General features: G+C 42.5%; 1 protein-coding gene across 1 annotated transcript in view; it reads right to left on the bottom strand.

Moving 5' to 3' along the window:
• The window catches only part of mapk8ip3 (mitogen-activated protein kinase 8 interacting protein 3), a 237,498-nt gene that overhangs the window by 155,735 nt on the left and 60,292 nt on the right, over positions 1–21,471 (bottom strand). Inside the window, 2 exon segments of the mRNA XM_080206983.1 lie at positions 5,858–5,881; positions 17,785–17,879. Of these exon segments, the coding sequence (XP_080063109.1) occupies positions 5,858–5,881; positions 17,785–17,879 (119 nt within the window).

Here is a 21,471-nt window from a genome sequence, read left to right on the forward strand (position 1 = left end):
GAGGAGACATGAGAGGCAAGTTTTTTTTTTACACAGAAGGTGGTGAATGTCTGGAACGCATTGCCTGGGGAGGTGGTGGGAGAAGGTAGGATAGCGGCATTTAAGGGGCAACTAGACAAACACATGAATAGGATGGGAATGGAAGGATATGGATTCCATAAGTGCATACTGTTTTAGTTTAGGCAGGCATCATGTTCGGCGCAGGCTTGGAGGGCTGAAGGGCCTGTTCCTCTGCCATACTTTTCTTTGTTCTTAAAAGCCAGTATACCATTTGCTTTTCCAACTACTTGCTGTAGCTGGATGTTATCTTCGTGTTCCTTGTGCAAGGATACCCAAATCCCTTTGAACACAAACAAACAGCTCCTCACTACTTAACAAATGTTCAGTTTTTTTATTTCACTGACCAAGGTAACCTCACATTTCCCAACAGTATAGCCCATCCAAAAGAAAGAAAGATTGGCATTTTCTGGTACACGGGTACACAAAGTTTATCTGAAATTTGGGACAATTGTTCTCTGAAACTGATTATGAGGTTGTGACCATGCTGTATCTTTAAGAAATATATTTTAATTATGTTTCTCTGTAGGATGTTTTGTCAGCACCGTGTTGTCTGTAGCCAGTGTCCTTTATTGTTACTTAAGCAGTATAATTGACATCATGATTTTAATCTGAACTAATGTAGTGTTCTGTAGTTTTAATGTTCACCTGGGATGGCAGAGTAGAGCATGATTGGGGATGATTGACAGGTCATGTCATGTGACTGAGGACAGTTTTTGTTTGTTAGCACTGCTGCCCTACAGTGCCAGGGACCCAGGGTGGGTTCCTGATTTGGGTCAACTGTCAGTGCGGAGTCTGCACATTCTCCCTGTGTCTGCGAGGGTTTCCTCCAGTTTCCTTCCACACAAAGAACGTGCTGGTTAGGTGCACTGGCCATGTAAAAAAAATTCTCCCCCAGTTTAAACAAACAGGCGCTGGAGTGTGACGACTAGGGGATTTTCAGAGTGACCTTGTTGCTGTGTTAATGCAAGCCTTACTTGTGACTAATAAATAAATTAAAAACTTAAGGGAAGGAGTCAAAGGTTTTTGGAGGTAGACAGGAAAGTGGAGTTGAGGCCACAGTTAGATCAGCCATGATCTTACCAAGTTGCAGAGCAGACTTGAGGAGCCAAATTGCCTACTCCTGCTCCTAATTCATAATTCCTACGTTCTACATTGTACTTCATCTGCCACAGTCTAGCCCATTCACTTAACCTGCCTTCAGACACTGTAACTTGCTGGTCCTACGAACACAACGTCTGTGCCTCCTAACTGAATATGATACTTGGATACACAATTCTTCAGGCTGGAAATACAGATTAAAGAAGGGCACCAACTTGGACATGAAGGAAATGTGTACCAATATAAGTGTGCTATCAGACAGAATGTTCGAAAATTGACCAAGGTGATTATAATAATAAATTTCCACAAATGACATTATAATTAATCATTTGGTAATACAGAAGTTGAATATTGCTAAAAAAAATACATTTTTTAGCAAAGCTTTGCATCTTGCACTCATCAGGACAGTTCACAATGTTAGTTGGGCTCGCAATGTGGTGTATTTGTATGCACTGGAATCTATATATATTAATATACAGGACTCTTTCTTGGCAGACAGAAAGAATATGTCTGCGTATTGTGCTTGTTACAGCTGATCAAAATACTAGCCATTCACCGGCTCATTCCTCAGGGCAATGTCTTGACCAGAGTCAAGTTACCTGGTTTAAATTACAAACAATGCTAAGCAGTTAATTGTCAGTCACCATCAACTTATATATTCTCCATGGCAATACCTCCAGCAATCAGAGACAATTTGCCAAACAACCAGCACTCTCTTCTCATCCAGCCTTGTTTCCCCTGACATTGGTATTCTTGCAAAATATCCTGATGGGTAGAAGACAAAAAGCTTTCACAAAAAAAGTATTCTTTTTTCAGTAAGTACATTATACATGCTGTGACAGAAAAGACGCTAACTCTGAGATGGCACTGAAAAGTTCCAGACTCCCACAACTCCAGTGCGATACTAATGGCGGCATGGTGGCACAATGGTTAGCACTGCTGCCTCACAGCGCCAGGGACCCGGGTTCAATTCCTGGCCTTGGGTCACTGTCTGTGTGGTATCTGCGCATTCTCCCCGTGTCTGCGTGGGTTTTCTCTGGGTGCTCCATTTTCCTCCTATAGTCCAAAGAACATACCGGTTTGGTGCACTGGCTATGCTAAATTCTCCCCCAGTGTACCCGAACAGGCGCCAGACTGTGGTGACTAGGGGATTTTCACAGTAACTTCATTGCAGTGTTAATGTAAGCCTACTTGTGACACTAATAAATAAACTAAACTAATTGAACCCTAGAAGAGATATATGAACGTCCACTTGTGGCCAGTTCTCCACTGGTTTCGCCAGGCTCCTGCCAAACATGCAATGAAAAATCAGAATATTCCTCATAGAACTCCAGGACCAATATCTTGCAAGATAGCATTTCCATGGAGATTTTGTTTCAAGATAGAGCCAGCACATAATATGAGAACCCTGGGCTCCAGGTCATTTTGCAGGCACACCTAACAATACATTGGTTCTATCTGGAAGGAAGAATGTGAAAGTGAGTAGCACTACAGAAGATGGGACATTAAATGTGTCATATTAATCAAATTCAATTATCTGTAGCAACACCCATGCTTTATGGATGTGAGTTATTGCACAACACTGCTTGTAGTAACATACTGAACAAATCAGTTTGTCCCTTAATTATAAAATCCCATCTTCTCCTCTCAAAGAGCAGCATAGTGATGCTGACCATCAAGATCATCAGCAAAGGAAACCTTCACAACACAGGCCTTCGACTCACAAAAAAGCACATCAAATAAATGTTCCCAGTGTTGCCAGTGGGACTTTGGAGTCAAGAGTTAATGTAGCTTGTTTGAAGAAGACATTCCTGAAGCACACAGAGGCCCCAAAGATAACCTGTTCTAACGCTAGAGAGATCAGTGGGCATTTTGAGAAGTTGCCCTCTGATGGGGTAATTCATGGGTCACCACAGGAAAAGCAGAACCATTTCTTTGGCACAGTGTGCCAAAACAATAACTCCAGCGACTCCAGCAAAGACAACTGCTGGCACCTGGGCCGGTGATCCCTGAAACACTTAATTGGCTATACTGTCACCCAACAGTATGGCGAACTCATCTAGGGAGGCACAGAACTCGAACAACCAACATGGAGAAATTCAAACTACACGGGATAAACACAGAAGCGAAAATATATTAAAGATATATTAAAAATATATTATGCCATAAGTACTGAAAAACATTTCAACACACTGTTAATACATACTAAAGTCTATCAAACTTCATTGTATAGAAAAGAAAGGGACAGCACAGTGGCACAATGGTTAGCATTGCGCTAGGGACCCAGGTTCGATTCCCGGCTTGGGTCACTGTCTGTGTGGAGTTTGCACATTCTCCCCATGTCTGTGTGGGTTTCCTCCAAGTGCTCTGGTTTCCTCCCACACTCCAAAGATGTGCAGGTTAGGTCGATTGGCCATGCTAAATTGCCCCTTAATGTCTAGCTAAGATAAATGCATGGGGTTATGGGGATAGGGCCTGAGTGGGATTGTGGTCGTCACAGACTCAGTGGGCCAAATGGCCTCCTTCTGCACTGTACTGTAGGGATTCTATGATCTTCTAAAAGTCAAAATGGTGTTCAAGATCACTGCCTGGAAGATCCTCATGGCATTGGAGTCAGGGCCAGTGGTGACTTTCACTACTCTTGGTACCTCATGGCAGATAAAACCATTTCAGCAGATCTTCATGGACCAGTTACATCAGCCACAGTATGCCTGTGCTAGTAACTCAACTGGATATTGAAAACTCCCACAACACTATCCCAAGGGCAGGGAATATTCAAAGCCAACACTCTCTCAATCAGTGCTGTCAAAAAGATAAACTGTTTCCCCATCTCATTATGCTTTTGCACTGGCTATTTTCCACATTAGCCACCATAACAGCCTGCTTACCAATAGCTGCATCATTCCATAACCAGCCCATCTTATTTGAACCCTTTGGCTGCTTCTGGAAGGCAAGATTTGACGCTATAAAAATACAAGGCTTCCTTTCACTCATGCACTGTTGCTGCTCTAAATCCAGACAGCTAACATCACTGCAATAAATACAGGCTGGAATTCTCCAAACCCGCCCATGGATGGGATTCTCTGGTTCCGCTGCAGTCAATGAACATTTGGCTGAGTGTCAAATTCTCCATTCTCGCTGACAGCGGTGACAGACCAGACAAGCTCAGCCATGATGTCTAGAGCAGTATTTGACACGAGTCACTTGCCTTCTTCACCTCTTTTCATTCATTCCTGGGCTAACTTATCCTCCTGCTACTTGATCAACTGGGCCAGTGGACTAATGAATGGCAGATGGAGTTTAATTTAGATGAATGCCAGGTGATCGAATCAGAGCAGGACTTGCTCAGTTAAGGGTAAGGTGTTGGAGAGGTTTACAGAACAAAGAGATCTAGGGGTACAGGTTCATAACTCCCTGAAAGTGGAGTCATAGCTGGACAGAGTGGTGAAGAAGGTATTCAGCATGTTTGGTTTTATTGGTCAGGACACTGAATACAGGAGTTGGGACATCCTGCTGAAGTTGTACAAGATATTGGTACGGCCATACTTGGAGTACTGTGTATAGTTCTGGTCACCCTATTACAAAAGGAGTATTATTAAACTAGAAAAAGTGCAGAAAATATTTACTAGGTTGCTACTGGGACTTGATGGTTTGAGTTCTAAAGACAGGCTGGATAGACTGAGGCTTTTTTCTCTGTACCGTAGGAGGCTTAGGGGTGATCTTATAAAGATCTATAAAATAATGAGAGGCATAGATCAGCTAGATAGTCAGTATCTTTTCCCAAAGGTAGGGGAGTTTAAAACTAGAGGGTATAGGTTTAAGGTGAGAGGGGAGAGATACAAAAGGAACCAGAAGGGCAATTTTTTCCACTCAGAGGTAGTGAGTGTCTGGAACAAGTTGCCAGAGGCAGTAGTGGAGGCGGGTACAATTTTGTCTTTTAAAAAGTATTCAGACAGTTACATAGGTAGGACAGGTATAGAGGGATATGGGCCAAGTGTGGGCAATTGGGACTAGCTTAGTGGCAAAAATTGGGCGGCATGGACAAGTTGGGCCAAAGGGCCTGTTTCCATCTGTAAATCTCTATGACTCTACTGGCTGAGAGATATTCACCAATTATCTAAGCACCATATTTTCACAGAATATTCTCTCAATCATCTCTTTTAACTGCTTGGAAATAAAGCAAAATCCTTGTTTTCATTAACGCCTGATCTAACCAGGAATAACATACTCACCTTTCAACTTGACTGCATGTCTGATATTCTTGAGATTGGGTACTTCTGCGAATGTCCTGATGAGTGCAAAATGAAAAGCTTCGACGTCTTTTTTCAGCGATACTCATCGAATAACTCACCACATATCTGCAGAATGCTTTGTGAGCTCATCAAGTAAAATCACAAGGCCTTTCACTCACTTTATGTTCATTTTTCCTCTTATTTATCACCATGAAGGCAAGAAAGTATAGCCATTATCTTTTATCTGCACGTTGGCACCTTTGTCAGGCAGCTTGGAGAAAGCAATAGTCAATGTATACTCATAAAACAAATGATTAATCAATAAATGAAGTGATTAATCATAACAATACAAAAGTTAATGCTGAGATAGAAAGGGAACCTTATTGCTCCCAGCTTGGTCATTTAGAAGATGCACTGAGCAGTAGCACTGAGCAGTAGAAGGGTTGAAATGGCTAAACAACATTTACCTTTTCTTCCATGGTTGACGATGACTGTGGTAACACAGAAAACAGCCACAACAGCAGCAAGAGCACAGCACAGAGAGCAGGACAAGAAGAACACAATTAATCAACATAGTTCAAAGGTCACAAACTCACACAACATATAGCCAGCTGGCCACCACTGACAGCAGCCCCAATAATGCAGACAATAGAAAAAGCAAGCAGTGCATAAACAGTTATCCTGTGGCACAATGAGGGCAGTAGTGCGGCATGCCAGATTGCAGATAGCTGTTTCAATATACCGTGATCAATGCTAAAGTTTTGACTTATACAAACTTAAATAAAACCCATCAAAATGTGCAGCAGCATGAAAAAATCAAATCAAATTAATTTCAGGAAATTTCCACCTTGCAACGAATAAAAAAGTGATTGCCACATATCACAGCACACAGTAAGTTTACCAATCTAATGTTCCATGCAGATTTCACATCGACCAAGATTTGGTTTCAGTTTTTGGGATCTGACAACTTTTTTGGCCAAAGGAGGGAAAACATGGAATTATAGACCAGTTAGCCTAACAATCAGCTGTCAGGAAATTGTTGGGAATCTACAATAAAGGAGAGAGAGAGACTGAAAACCTGCAACATTTTCAGCCAATTAGAGACAGCCAGCTTGAATTTGCAAAGCCTGACAAAGCTAGCTGGATTTTTTTTTGGGAGGTGACTAAAGTAGTAACAGGGGAATGTCTATGGACGTTATTACATATGGAATTCCAGAAGGCATTTGATAAAGTCTGTCATAAGAAAACTGTTAAAGTTGAAGCACATGGAACTGAAGGCAAATTACTGACGTGGTTAAGAAACCAGTCAAGTGGCAGACAGTAGAGATAATAGGCAGGTACTAACTGGCAAGATGCAACAAATGGAGTGCTGCAGGGATACGTGTTGAGTCTCAATTATTTACCAAATTTATTAACAACTTGGGTGATGGGATGGAGAGCCAAATAACTAACTTTGCCAATGACACAATGATAGGCAACATGGTAAGCAGCCACAGATGGAAGCATAAAAGCAGCATTGATAGATTTTGTGAATGGCAAAACTGTGGCAAATGGGTTTCCAAACAGACATCCATTTGGGTGAAAAAACATACTATATGGATCTTTCTAAATGGTCAAAGCGAGAAACAGAAGAGGTCTGGTCCAAAATACTTGATGTCCAGTTTAAAGTTTAAATTTTAACATTTAAACTTTATTTACAAGTTATAAGTAGGCTCACATTAACACTGCAATGAAGTTACTGTGAAAATCTCCTAGTCGCCACACTCCAGCGCCTGTTCCAGGTACACAGATCATCAAAATGTTATGAACAGGTACAGAATAATCATAAAGGATCATGGAATTCTGCCCTTTATGTACAGAGGACTAGGAATATGGGGTGGGTGGTGGTGGTGATGGGAAGCGGTGAATTACCCCTACAAAGCCCATACTGTAATATATTGGAATACTAAGAGTAGATTTGGGCACAATACTTTAGAGAGGATATATTAACTTTGGTGGGAGGGTAAAATCAGTTGACCAGAAATGAACTTCAGAAATTAAACTCTGAGGAGCAGTACACAAACTAGGGTTGCATTCCCTCAGATATAGGAGCAAAAGGGGTGATTTGATCAAAGTTTAAGGGGAGGAGCTAGGGAAGATAGAAATAAATTATTCCATTGTTTGGGAATTCTAGGATTAGGGGCCACTAGAGCCAGATCTTTCAGGAGTGAAATCAGGTAACAGTTCAAAACACAAAAGGCGACAGAAGTTTAAAGTACTCTCCCAAAATCAGCAACTGATGCTGATCAGTTAATTCTAAATCTGGGATCTAATAGATTTTTGAGTTTCAAAGGTATTAAAGAATATAGGGCACAGGTATGGGATTAGGTTGCATTTCAGGAATGATTACATTGAATGGCAGAACAGCTTCAAGGAGCTAAATGCTGCCCCCCTCCTGTTCCTTCAATCCAGTTTTCCTCTATTCCCAGGAATCCACTTTTCCTATGTTCTATGAGGCAAAGAAGGAGGTGTGCCCTTATTCTTCTGCTAACGAGTAAAATTATAGTCACTTTCTGGAGGCAGCCTCTGTACAATTATCCAAATGAGTAACATTAACAATAGTTTGCCAAACTTACCAAGACCATTAAAGTTATTAGGTGTTAAAGCTTTTCAATTTACTTGACGGAGCAACTCGAAATCAGCATTATTCCAACAACACTTCAATCGCTGCTCTCCTATAATCCATCACCTTCCACACTCCCAGCTGTCACACAGGTAACAATTCCCAAAGATTCTCATGAGCGTTTCAGTTTTGAATTTGATACATCAGCTACTTCTAACTTACAGAAGGGAACAGACTATTGAATTAGTGTTTCCTAAAGCATTCAAACACAGGAAAGTCTTTTTTTAAAATGTACTTTGGATCAAAGCTGCACAGCCAGGGAAATGTTGGGGCAATTACTCTGGCCGTGCTGCTCCAGAATTTCAATTTATCTAAATGGTCCCACCCAATCTAAAGAAAGGTCCCGAGAATTGCAACGGGATCTTGATCAATTGGGCCAGTCGGCCAATGAATGGCAGATGGAGTTTAATTTAAATAATTGCGAGGTGATTCACTTTGATAGACTGAATCAGAGCAGGACCTACTCAGTTAATGGTAGGGCTTTGGGGAACGTTATAGAACAAAGCGATCTAAGAGTATAGGTTCACAGTTCCTTGAAAGTGGAGTGACAGGTGGACAGGGTGGTGAAGAAGGCTTGGTTTCATTTGGTCTCAAAATTCTCTGTCTTAAACAGAGACTTCTCATTCCTAAACTGTGACACCTATCTCTCCCATGAATTGAAAAATCCTCTTCATATCTACCCTATCAAATCCTCCTAGGATGTTGTTGTTTCAATAAAATCATCTCATATACTCTTGGTCTTCCTTTGTCACTTCAATGATAGCATGGTGGAATTCCCAAAATATTGCAGAAACCCAGTATAAAACCAGGTTAGTTACGTTTGTCCTGGTGTTTGGGGATATTTCACTGGGCCATAAAGAATTAAGACCATAAGACATAAGAGCAGAATTAGGCCACTCAGCCCATCGAGTCTACTCCACCATTCAATCATGGCTGATATTTTTCTCATCCCCATTCTCCTGCCTTTTCCCCATAACCCCGACCCCGTTATTAATCAAGAATCTAGCTATCTCTGTCTTAAAGACACTCAACGACCTGGCCTCCACATTCTTCTGCAACAAAGAGTTCCACAGATTCTTCACTGTCTGGCTGAAGAAATTCCTCCTCATCTCTGTTTTAAAGGATCCTCCCTTTAGCCTGAGGTTGTGCCCTCTAGTTCTAGTTGTTTCTACTAGGGAAAACATCCTCTCCAGGTCCACCCTATCCAGGCCTGACAGTGTCCTGTAAGTTTCAATAAGATCCCCCCCTCATCCTTCTAAACTCCAATGAGTACAGACCCAGAGTCCTCGACGTTCCTCATTTGACAAGCTCTTCATTCCAGAAAATATTCTTATGAATCTTCTCTGGACCCTTTCCAAGGCCAGCACATCCTTCCTCAGATATAGGGCCCTAAACTGCTCACAATACTCCAAATGGAATCTGACCAGAGCCTTATACATCCTCAGAAGTACATCCCTGCTCTTGTATTCTGATCCTCTCGACATGAATGTTAACATTGCATTTGTCTTCCTAACTGCTGACTGAACCTGCACATAAATATTAAGAACAAGGACTCCCAAGTCCCTTTGTGTTTCTGATTTGCTAAGCGTTTTCCCATTTAGAAAATAGTCTATGCCTCCATTCTTCCTTCCCAAGTACATAACCTCACACTATTCCACACTGTATTCCACACTGTACTCCATCTGTCACTTCTTTGCCCAGTCTCCTAACCTGTCCAAGTTCTTCTGCAGCCCTGCTGCTTCCTCAATACTACGTGTTCCTCCACATATCTTTGTATCATCTGCAATCTTTGCAACAGTGCTTTCAGTTCTTTCTTCAAATCGTTAATTTATGTTACAAAAGGAGACCAGGAAAACCCTCATGAAATTTCAAGTCTTCTCCTTTTAACAGGGGTCATGTTGGCCAACTATTTATCTACACAACAATGGTCAGTCCATTTTCACAACATACTCTCCCAACGGTTTATGAGTCTGTGGAATGTGGGAAGTATGGTGGATGCTGGGACAATGAGTAAATTTAGGGAGGAGTTAGACAGATTTTTAATTGGTAATGAGTTAGAGTCATAGAGGTTTACAGCATGGAAACAGGCCCTTCGGCCCAACTTGTCCATGCTGCCCTTGTTTTTCAACCCCTAAGGTTGTCCCAATTGCCCGCATTTGGCCTATATCGCTCTATTGCCATGTTATCCATGTAACTGTCTAAATGCTTTTAGAAAACAAAATTGTATCCGCCTCTACTACTACCTTTGGCAACATGTTCAGACACTCACCATTCTCTGTGTGAAAAAATTTCCCCCCTGGACACTTTTGTATCTTTCCTCTCTGATCTTAAACCTGTGCCCTCTAACTCAAGACTTCCCTACCTTTGGGAAAAGATATTGACTATCTAGCTGATCAATGTCCCTCATTATTTTATAGGCTTCTATAAGATCGCCTTCCATACTCCAGAGAATGAAGTCCCAGTCTATCAAGCTTCTCCTTACAACTCAAACCATCAAGTCCCAGTAGCAGCCTAGTAAATCTCTTCTGCACTCTTTCTAGTTTAATAATAAACTTTCTATAATAGAGTGACAGACTGCACACAGTATTCCAAATGTGGCCTTACCAACGTCTTGTACAACTTCAACAAGATGTCCCAACTCCTATATTTAATGTTCTGACCAATGAAACCAAGTATGCTGAATGCTTCCTTTACCATTCTGTACACCTGTGACTCCACTTTCAAGGAGCTATGATCCTGTACTCCCAGATCTCTCAGTTCTGTAACTCTCCCCAACGCCTTACCATTAACTGAGTAAGTCCTGCCCTGGTTCAATGTACCAAAATGCATCACCTCACGTTTATCTAAATTAAACTCCACCTGCCATTCATTGGCCCACTGGGTTGAAGGGTTATGGAGAGAAGGCAGGAAAATGGGGATGAGGAGCATATCAGCTACGATCGAATGGCAGAGTGGATTCGATGGGCCATACGTCCTAATTCTGCTCCTATATTTTATGAGCTTATGCACCCACCCTGCCAATCCCCGCTTACTATGCAAAGCCATTTGCAAGCGTTTTGATGCAAAAGGTGCCATAAACGTATGGAGCCTTTTCACGCAGTGCTTCTTTCTGTCACTCCTGCTTGGTAAAATTTCACAATATCTGGTCTGCAGACGTATTCACATTTGCTGATGCACTTGATGCCATTTTGTCTCTGATGTTAATTTCATCCCAACACAACAGACAATGACTCAGAATATCGGGAAAGATTCAGCCCAACAGATATGCAAGGCCACCAGTGAGATGAATAGCAGAATGAGCTATGATGCTGCAGATTTTATTTATGCTTTGGACAAACACACTCAGTCGGTTATAAAATCCTTTGAGAAAAATATGTAAGGGACCGTCTGCCACGACAGCAATTACTTTTGTATTTGGTGCACAGTACAATACAGATAATAGGGCCGTCCCTGCTTCAGGCTGTGTCCTACACCCTATATCACCGGTACTGCCTTGAAGGCTCCAACTGCCCAGATGATCAGCCAAAGATGTGCTGGTTAGGTTGATTAGCCACGCTAAATTGACCTTAGTGTCCGGGGTACTATCAGGGTAAATACATGCGGTTATGGGGATAGGACCTGGGTGGGATTGTGGTCGGGGCAGACTCGATGAGCTGAATGGCGTCCTTTTGCACTGTAGGGATTCTATGATTCTTCTATGATTCTATGACCTTGGAAGGCTGCGTGACATAACAACCACTGGTAAGACATCAAATGGTAGAATCTGCATCTGACCTTTTGGCTTTAGACGTTATCATGTTCTGTGGAAGAGGCACAGGTATCAATTTAATAACATTCTGTGCAATAGTAATTTAACTGGTTAAAACCTGAATACAATCCAATTTGATTGAAGATGACAGACGTACATTACTGAAGAATGCCCCAAGTTAACTTGCAATAAGAAATGTCCAGAGACAATGGGAATGAATTGGATGCTACCGGCAGTTGAGTAGGAAAGTCCCAAATTACATTTCTCCCAGCAAGATGTTCATTCACATAACTTTGAGAATCATCAATCCCATTTTTTTTCATAAAATCACAGAATCCTACAGTGCAAAAGAGGCCTTTCAGCCCATCAAGTCAGCACCAACACATGAAAGGCCCTGACCTGCCAACCTAATCCCACTTGCCAGCACTTGGCCCATAGCCTTGAATGTTATGGCATGCTAAGTATTCATCCAGGTACTTTTTAAAGGATGTAAGGCATCCTGCCTCCACCATCCTCCCAGGCAGTCATTCCAGACCATCACCACCCTCTGGGTAAAAAGGTTTTTCCTCAAATTCCCCCTAAACCTTTTACCCCTCACTTTTAACTTGTGTCCTCTCACAACTGACCCTTCAACTAAGAACAGCTGCTCGATATCCACTCTGTTCATGTCCCTTATAATTTTGTACACCTCAATCAGGTCACCCCTCAGTCTTCTCTGCTCCATTAAAACAACCCAAGCCTACACAATCTCTCTGCATAACGTAAATGTTCCATCCTAGGAAATTCTTCTTAAACACAACAAATGATAATGTCATCCATTCCAGATTTCCTGACCTTGGTACCTACATCCCAAGCCAGATAAATTATTCAACCAAATGCAAATCCTTTTCATCGAATCCCTACGCTGCAGAAGAAGCCATTCGGTCTATCGAATCTGCACCGACTCGCTGAGTATCATACCCAGGTCCTACCCTGTAACCCCACTGCAACTAATCCAGCTAACCTACACACCTTTTGACACTAAGAGGTAATCTAGCAAGGCCAATCCACCTAACCCACACATCTTTGGACCATGGGAGGAAACTGGAGCACCTGGAGGAAACCCACGCAGACACGGGGAGAATGTACAAACTCCACAGTCACCTAAGGTCGGAATTGAACCCGGGTCCCTGGAGCTGTGAAGCAGCAGTGCTAACCACTGGGCCACCCGTTTTTGATGGTTGGTTTGTTTGCCTAGTGCATTATAGACGACTTCCACTTACCTATTAACACACAGTACCCCACAAGTCGTTCTTTTTTGTGGCCTTTTCAGTATACCAATAAGGCTTCCTTTTTTGCTACTTCAGGCCTAGACCTAGCTGGGATGTCCAGTTTCCTCAGGTGAAGGCAGAGCCTGGATGTTGGGCAGAACCCCTCCCTGGGCTATGGTCACCCAACCCCAGCAGCCTGCTGAGCTCCTTATCATTGCAAAGTGCAAAAGTGCTAGGATTGGGGCTGACGCGGGTTTTCTTGTCATCGCGGGCTGCATTACCGGCTAGCTGGAGGATCGTGGTGACCAACCACTGGCAGGTAAACGGCGGTCAGGTGCTCGCCGGCAGCAGTCAACTGCTCATGGACGGCAGTAAGTCAATGACGGCTTCGGCTCCACTCAGCGTAGTGACCCTCGCACAGCAACCAGGTGACGGAGAACTGGAGACTAACTCTGAAGAAGAACTCTGGCCTCTCTTGGCACGCTATTTTTCTCTGGTTTTATTGTGATGGGACATCTTTCAGAGTTAGCTCCCATTCTTAGGTGTTCAAAATCAATCACTGCCCTTCAACCACGTAACTTAAATTTGATAATACAATCAACATAGCGTTAACGAATGTTGCCTACTATACAGCTGTGTACACACTTGTACAATCCTTTAAACGCTCTGAAAAGTATCTGGTCACATTTACAGCTTGCATCACCAAGAGGATTGTGGTCCTTTTCATTCCAGAGGTGTTCAGAAAAATCAAGCTGATAGGTGAAGGCGACATGAACAGAGTGCAGGAAGCAAGATAATGGGGGGATGGGTCATAAGTGGAATTAGTTGTGCCAGTGGACCATACGAGGTACCATTTTAAGTTAGATATCTGACACCAAGACGGGAAAGACTTGGTCAACGAGAAAGGGGGTGTAATCGGCACCGTTTTGAGGTTAATTTCACTGGAGTCAGGTCACAAGAAAGAAAGTATGAGCTAATGGTTATCTAGGTAAGCAGGGTCGGTGGCTCATGTGGCTCAATGGCTAACAATAATGCATTGTACAGCACTCACTCCACAGCAAGGTCCTAGGTTCTTCTTCATGCACGTGACATTTTGCAGCTTTACAATTCTACATCCAAGTTGGACAGCCGAGTCACAGCACCCTATATCTTGTTAGATGGACTGCCTTGAAGCCAGTGGCAAAGTCTCGTGGGCCACATTCATTCCCAATGTGGTGAACAGTCTGATCCAGTGGGCCATAGTCACATACTGGGCTGTCCCTGAAATTCCACTAAGGAAGAGGTTTGATGTCCTTGGCTGGAGATGGCAGATCCTATTCAGCACCAATCACTGCTCCTGAGGGATAGCAAACTCTGCTCAAAGGTTGGATCACTCACCAATTCTCTGCTGGCCTAAGTCGCTCCTTAAATTGTGTCAAATTAACTGTTTTCAGTCAAGCTAAGGAATGGGATGGGGTGGAAGATGACAATTGGGACAGTCTTAGCACGGCAAGAGGACAGTCACCCCAGGTCAGGTTATGGTTCAATGCTCAGCAATGGGATGGTCACCCCAGGGTCAGAAGGTCATGGGTTCAGTGCTCAGAAATGGGATGGTCACCCCAGAGTCAGAGTCAGAGGGTCGTGGGTTCAATGCTCAACTTCAGAGGTAAAATCTAGATTGAATCTGCAGTGAGTGGCACTGTTATTCAGGTTATTTGAAGGGGAGCAGGTGAGCTCTCCCAGCATTCTGGGCTGGCCAATATTTATCCCCAAGCTCTGAAATTTCTTTCCTAAACTTCTGTCTCTCCCCCTCTCTTTCATCTTTTAAGACGCTGCATAACCGGTCCCCCACAGACAGAAGCAGAGGAATTATAATAGGGAACAAAGAAATGGCTCAACAACTGAATACATACTTTGGTTCTGCCTTCACAAAAGAGGACACAAATTAAATGCCAGATTTAGTGAGAAGGAAGAACCGAGGGAGATCGATATTAATAGAGGAATGGTGCTAGGAAAATTGAAGGAACTGAAGGTTAATAAATCGCCAGGGCCTGATAATCAACATCCCTGAGTACTTAAGTGGCTCCAGAAACAGTGGATGCATCTTCCAGGATTCTATAGATTCTGGAACAGTCCCTGCAGATTGGACAGTAGTTAATGTCACTCCAATATTCAAAAAGGGAGGTAGAGAGAAAACAGGGAATTATAACCTAATTATAGCCTAACATTAGTAGTGGGGGAAATTCTCAATTCCATTATCAAAGACTTTATGGCAGTGCATTTAGAAAGCAGTGGTAGAATCAGACAGAGTCGGCATGGGCTTATGAAGGAGAAATCATGCTTGACAAATCTGTTGGAATTCTTTGAAGATGTAACTAGCAGAGTTGACAAGGGGAAGCCAGTCAATATAGTATATTTGGACTTTCAGAAAGCATTTGACAAATTCCAATACAAGAGATTATCATGCAAGATTAAAGTGCATGGGATTGGGGAAAGTGTATTGAGATCGATGGAAAACTGATTGAGAGAGGAAACAAAGAGTAAGAATTAATGGGTGTTTTTCAAATTGGCAGGCAATAACTAGCACACTGGGATCATTGCTGGGACGCCAGCTATTCACAGTATATATTAATGATTTGGATGAGTGAACAAAATGTAACATCTCAAAGTTTGCAGATGATACCAAATTGGGTGGGAGGGTGAACTGTGATGAGGATGCAGAAATTCTTCAGGATGATCTGGAAGGTTGGATGAGTGGATAAATCAATGGGAGATGCAGTATAATTTAGATAAATGTGAGGTTATTCCTTTGGAAGAAAAAAAAACATGAAAACAGAATCTACCAATATTTGCACAGACAACTAACCTATGGAACGTTGCTGCATTTATTTATTTAGGCCAATTCAAGCATTCCTTAAAACATTAAATAATGCAATAAATAAGAATGCTAGTATAATACTATTTACGAATTTTGCCTAACTGCATCAACATTGCTTAATCTTATCCTATGTTAGTCAGATTTCCCCAGCAATGGAGGGCATTTCTGATTGCTTTTTCCTTCAGCCAAAATACATTTTACCTCTGTTCATCACCTTCCTACAGCAGCGCTGGGATCATAAATCAATCAATTCAATCCCAATGCTCTTGATGGAAACCTACTCGACAAATACAATTTTCCTTTTGGCTCAATAATTTCACAGTCATACTCGCTAACTGAACAATCATACTTTGGCAAATAATCTGTTGCCATTTATGTTATCCAGGTTTATTTCAGCATTTCAAAAACACTTGCCACATCGAATGGCCTCCTTCTGCGCTGTAGGATTCTATGATTCCTCCTCAATCTCCAACTCACTGTGAAACTCATTCTGGAGTAGGCTTACTCCAACACCAAAATGATCATCAGGAAGGACAGGGAGACAATCCCTGACTTCAATTTTACAATTGGGTGTAAAGTTAAAAACACAGAAGATGTAGGACTCGGCCATTTGGCCCTTCGAGCCTGCTCCATTGTTCATCTTGATCGTGGCTGATCATCAAATTCAATATCCTGATGCCACTTCCTCCCATGTCCCATGATCCCTTTAGCCACAAGAGCTATATCTAATTTTTTCTTGAAATCACGCAATGTTTTGGCCTCAATTACTTTCTGCGGTAGTGAATTCCACACATTCACCAACCTCTGGTGAAGAAATTTCTTCTCACCTCAGTTCTAAAAAGTTTACTCTTTACCCTCAAAGTATGACCCCTAATTCTGGGCTCCCCACCACTGGGAACATTCTTCCTGAATCTACCCAGTCTAAATCTGTTAGAAAATTGTGTTGAACATTTATGCCGTGGTCTTACATAATCTAGTTTACTTTATTTACTAATGTCACAATTCAGTTTACATTAACACTGCAATTAAGTTACTGTGAAAATCCTCTAAGTTGCCACACTCCGGCACCTGTTCGGATACACTGAGGGAGATTTAGCATGGCCAATGCATCTAAGCAGCACGTCTTTTGGACTGTGGGAGGAAGCCAGAGCACCCAGAGAAAATCCAGGCAGACACAATCTACCTTGCATTAAGGTAATCTGTCTCTACAACCTAATTATGACTCTAACACTATATGCTGCACCTTCCTTTCCTTCCCTATGTATTGCATGTTTTGTCTGTGTAGTGTGCAAGAAACAATACCTTTCACTGCATACTAATATATGTGACAATAATAAAATCAAATCAAATCAGACATTCACCCAAGTTGGGAATTGAACCCAGGCTCAATCACTGTGCGCCCAATCCTGAAACTATGTTATAGAGGGTTCACTTGGCTCCTCTTTAAGTGTGAAACGAACTTCCCTACACAATAATTGACACAATCGTAATACAATTGCTTGGCATGGCACAACAGTGATGTGACAATTCTATGATAACAACACATTCCTCTGCCATCCAGTGTTGAGGGTACAAGTTCCTTTGCTCTCTGAATTAAATGGTTCATAACACCCACTGAAACAACACACTACAAAGTGGAGTCTTCAATTCTACTTCCCCAACAAAATTCTGAATGCAAATTACACAATCAAAATCTTTATTTTCATTGATTCAGACTACCAAATCAGGTAAGTCAGAGGGAATGTACGGTTGAAACAGCGCTGTTAAAATAAAAATTACATTGTTATATATTAAGCACCATCCGTGCACACCATTAAGCAACCCAGCATCCCAGCAATCTACCACAGCAAACACACTGGATCTGACGCATTCCTTACTTGTTCCTCCCAGTCATCGTCCCATCTGATTGGGCATTCCCCCCAACTTGGTGCATCTTGGAGCGTTCTATGTGTTCAACGTAAGTCTGTATCATCTGAAAGATGAAAGAAAAATTTAGTCACGGGAAACAAGGGGAGGGTAATTAAAATAAAACTGATCAAAACGGATGGTACAATTCATCTCGGTACTCTTGTGTGGATAGCTGTGTGGGGTGTGCATGTTCTCCCTGTATCTGCGTGGGTTTCCTCCGGATGCCCAAGTTTCCTCCCACAGTCCAAAGATGTGTGGGTTACGTGCATTACCCATGCAAAATTGTCCCTAAGCGGCCAAAGATATGTAGGTTAGCGGGATGAATGTGTGGAGTTACGGGGATAGGATTGGGCGGGTGGAATGCTCTGCAGGAAATTAGGGTAGACTCGATGGGCCGAATGGCTTCTTTCCGTACTGTAGGGATTCTATCCTGAGGACATGGTAGCCAGTCTGTGCTACAATGCTGATGCAAAAGGCACAGCAACAGATTCACAGGTGGTTTCAGGAAAAGTGGGGATGGTGTATTACAGGAGGGGCTGAGTTAGTGTGTGAACATACACTTTCACATGCATTTTGTAGTCTGGATCTATAGATAGTGATGGTAAAGGTGCCAACATTCCTTTCATCACATGGCTGACCAAGAATCCCTCCCACTCATATCGCCTGCCTTGACTTATGGTGGAAGAATTTAAGAGTTGACACACAACCTGTTTAGCTGTGTCATGAATGCATCTCCTTGGTATTAGAATAAAATCCCTACAGTGCAGGAGGAGGCCATTCAGCCCATCGAGTCTGCACTGACCACAATCCCATCTAGGCCCTACTCCCATAACCCCTCACATTTACCCTAGCTAATCCCCCTGACACTAGGATTAATTTAGCATGGTCAATGGTATCTGCTGCCCTTGTCCTTCTAGATGGAAGTGGTCGTGGGTTTGGAAGGTGCTGTCTAAGGTCTGGTGAATTGCTGCAGTGCATCTTGTTGACAGCACACACTGCTGCTACTGAGTGTCGATGATAGAGGGAGTGAATGTTTGTAGATATGGTGCCAATCAAGCCAGGTATTGCTGCATAACGATACACAGATTGGTCTTTCCTACCCAATATCTAAGATCCTACAGTATAGATTAGGCCTACTTCACCCTATCACTTTAACCTGCCATGGCATACAGGCAAATGTCAATACAATCAGGCATGGCTATCATGGAGGCACTGAAGAACGAGTGTGCTGTAATACAGAATAAAGTAGTAGATTTGTGCTCACAAATCTGCTACATGGTCAGTTGTGGGCATGAACCAAGCTACCGGGGGAAAAGTTGAGCAGTGTCTCTGAATTTACTAACAGGAAAAGACTGAACAGCTGAGTAAACTTGATCTACTTTGTGCCAAATGTATCAAAACCCATCCCACAGAGCTGGAACCTCACGTGCTTACAGGAATCATGGTTCCCAGAAATTTAAAATCAGAATAGTCCTGCGCAGTGGGACCTGGGTGTCCTTGTGCACCAGTCACTGAAGGCAGGCAGTTGTAGCAGGCAGTAAAAAAGGCAAATGGCATGATGGCCTTCATTGCAGGAGGATTCAAGTACAGGAGTAGCAAGGTCATGTTGCAATTGTATAGGGCCTTGATAAGGCCACACCTGGAATACTGTGTGCAGTTTTGGTTTCCTCATCTTCAGAATGATGTTTAAAGTTTATTTATTAGTATCACAAATAGGCTTTCAATAACACTGCAATGAAGTTACTGTGAAAATCCCCAGTAATCCCTCGTAATCTCCATAGAAAAAACATCCCCAGGTGTTCCTGCTATGGAGGGAGTGCAAAGAAGGTTTACCAGACTAATTCCTGGGCTGGTAGGAGGACATATGAAGAGAGATTAAGTCAGTTAGGATTATATGGAGATTTGAGTGTTTTGCCTTTTGAGTTTTCTGCAGAGGTGACAAAGAAAATTAATGAGGGAAGGGCTGTGGATGTAGTTTATATGGATTTTAATAAGGCATTTGACAAGGTCCCACATGGCAGACTAGTACAAAAATTAAAATCACATGGGATTCAAAGTGGGCTAGCTAGATGATACATAACTGGCTTGGTCATAGAAGTCATGATGTGGGTATGCCGGCGTTGGACTGGCGTAAACACAGTAAAAAGTCTGACAACACCAGGTTTTAGTCCAACCTATTTATTTGATAATATTCTCACTAGCTTTCGAGGGGACAGCCTCTTCGTCAGGTGAATGGAGAGTTCTGGCCTCAGACAGAGCATATAAAGCACAGACAGTTTAGAGATTACTGTCTGTGCTTTATATGCTCTGTCTGAGGCCAGAACTCTCCATTCACCTGACGAAGAGGCTGTCCCCTCGAAAGCTAGTGAGAATATTATCAAATAAATAGGTTGGACTAAAACCTGGTGTTGTCAGACTTTTTACTTGGTCATAGAAGACAGACAGTAACGGTGGAAGGTTGTTTTTCAGAATGGAGATCTGTAGTGAATGATATTCCTCAGGGATCAGTACTAGGACCTCTGCTGTTTGCAGTATATATAAATGATTTGGAGGAAAATACGGACGGTCTGATTAGTAAATTTGCAGATGACACAGAGTCTGACAAGTTGCTGATGGTGCTGGGGATTGTCAGAGAATGCAACAGGATATAGGTAGATTGGAGATTGGGCACAGAATGGCAATGGAGTTTAATTTGGACAAATGTGAGGTGAAACATATGGAGATCAAATTTAGGTATGAATTGTACTGTAAATGGCAGAATCCTTAGGAACATTAACATACAGAGGGATTTGGGAGTAAAGGTCCACAGTTCCCTAAAAGTGGCAACACAGGTGGTCAAGGTGATTAAGAAGGCATATGGTATGCTTGCCTTTATCAGTCGGGGCACTGAGTACAAGAGTTGGGAAATCATGTTGCAGCTATATAAAATCTTGGTTAGGCTGCATTTGGAGTATTGCGTGCAGCTCTGGTCACCACACTGTCAGAAGGGTGTGGAAACTTTGGAGAGTGTGCAAAGAAGGTCACCAGGATGTTGCCTGGTCTCAAGGGTGCTGGCTACGGGGGGAGATTGAATAAAATAGGATTGTTTTCACTTGAAAGATGAAGGCTGAGGGGAGGCCTGATAGAGGTCTACAAACTTATGAGAGGCATGGACATGGTGGAGAGCCATAGGTGGAAACGTTTTTTCCAAGGGTGGAAATGTCAATTACAAGGGGGCACAGGTTCAAGATGAAAGGGGGAGAAGTTTAAGGGAGCTGTGTGGGCATCTGGATGGGTACACAAATTGGGAGGAAATAGAAGGATACAGTCCAAGTAAAGGCAGAAGGATTTTTTTTAAGTTAGGGCATCATGATCAGCACAGGTTTGGAGGTTTGAAGGGCTGTTCCCGTACTTTGTATTCACTGGAGCTCAGAAGAATGGGGGGTTTCTCACAGAAAGCTATAAAATTCTACCAGGACTTTACAGGGTAGATGCAAGATGATGTTCCTGACAGTGCTTGCATCTAGAACCAGGGTCACAGTCTGAGGATATAGGGTAGACTATTTAGGACAGAGATGTGAAGTTTTTTACCCAGAGAGTGGTTAGCCTGTGGAATTCGCTACCACAGAAAGTAGCTGAGGCCAAGACATTGAATGTTTTCAAGAAGCAGTTAGACA

This window comes from Carcharhinus amblyrhynchos, chromosome 18 (assembly GCF_965287045.1).
Source record: "Carcharhinus amblyrhynchos chromosome 18, sCarAmb.v2.hapA, whole genome shotgun sequence".
Classification (NCBI taxonomy): Eukaryota; Metazoa; Chordata; class Chondrichthyes; order Carcharhiniformes; family Carcharhinidae; genus Carcharhinus; species Carcharhinus amblyrhynchos.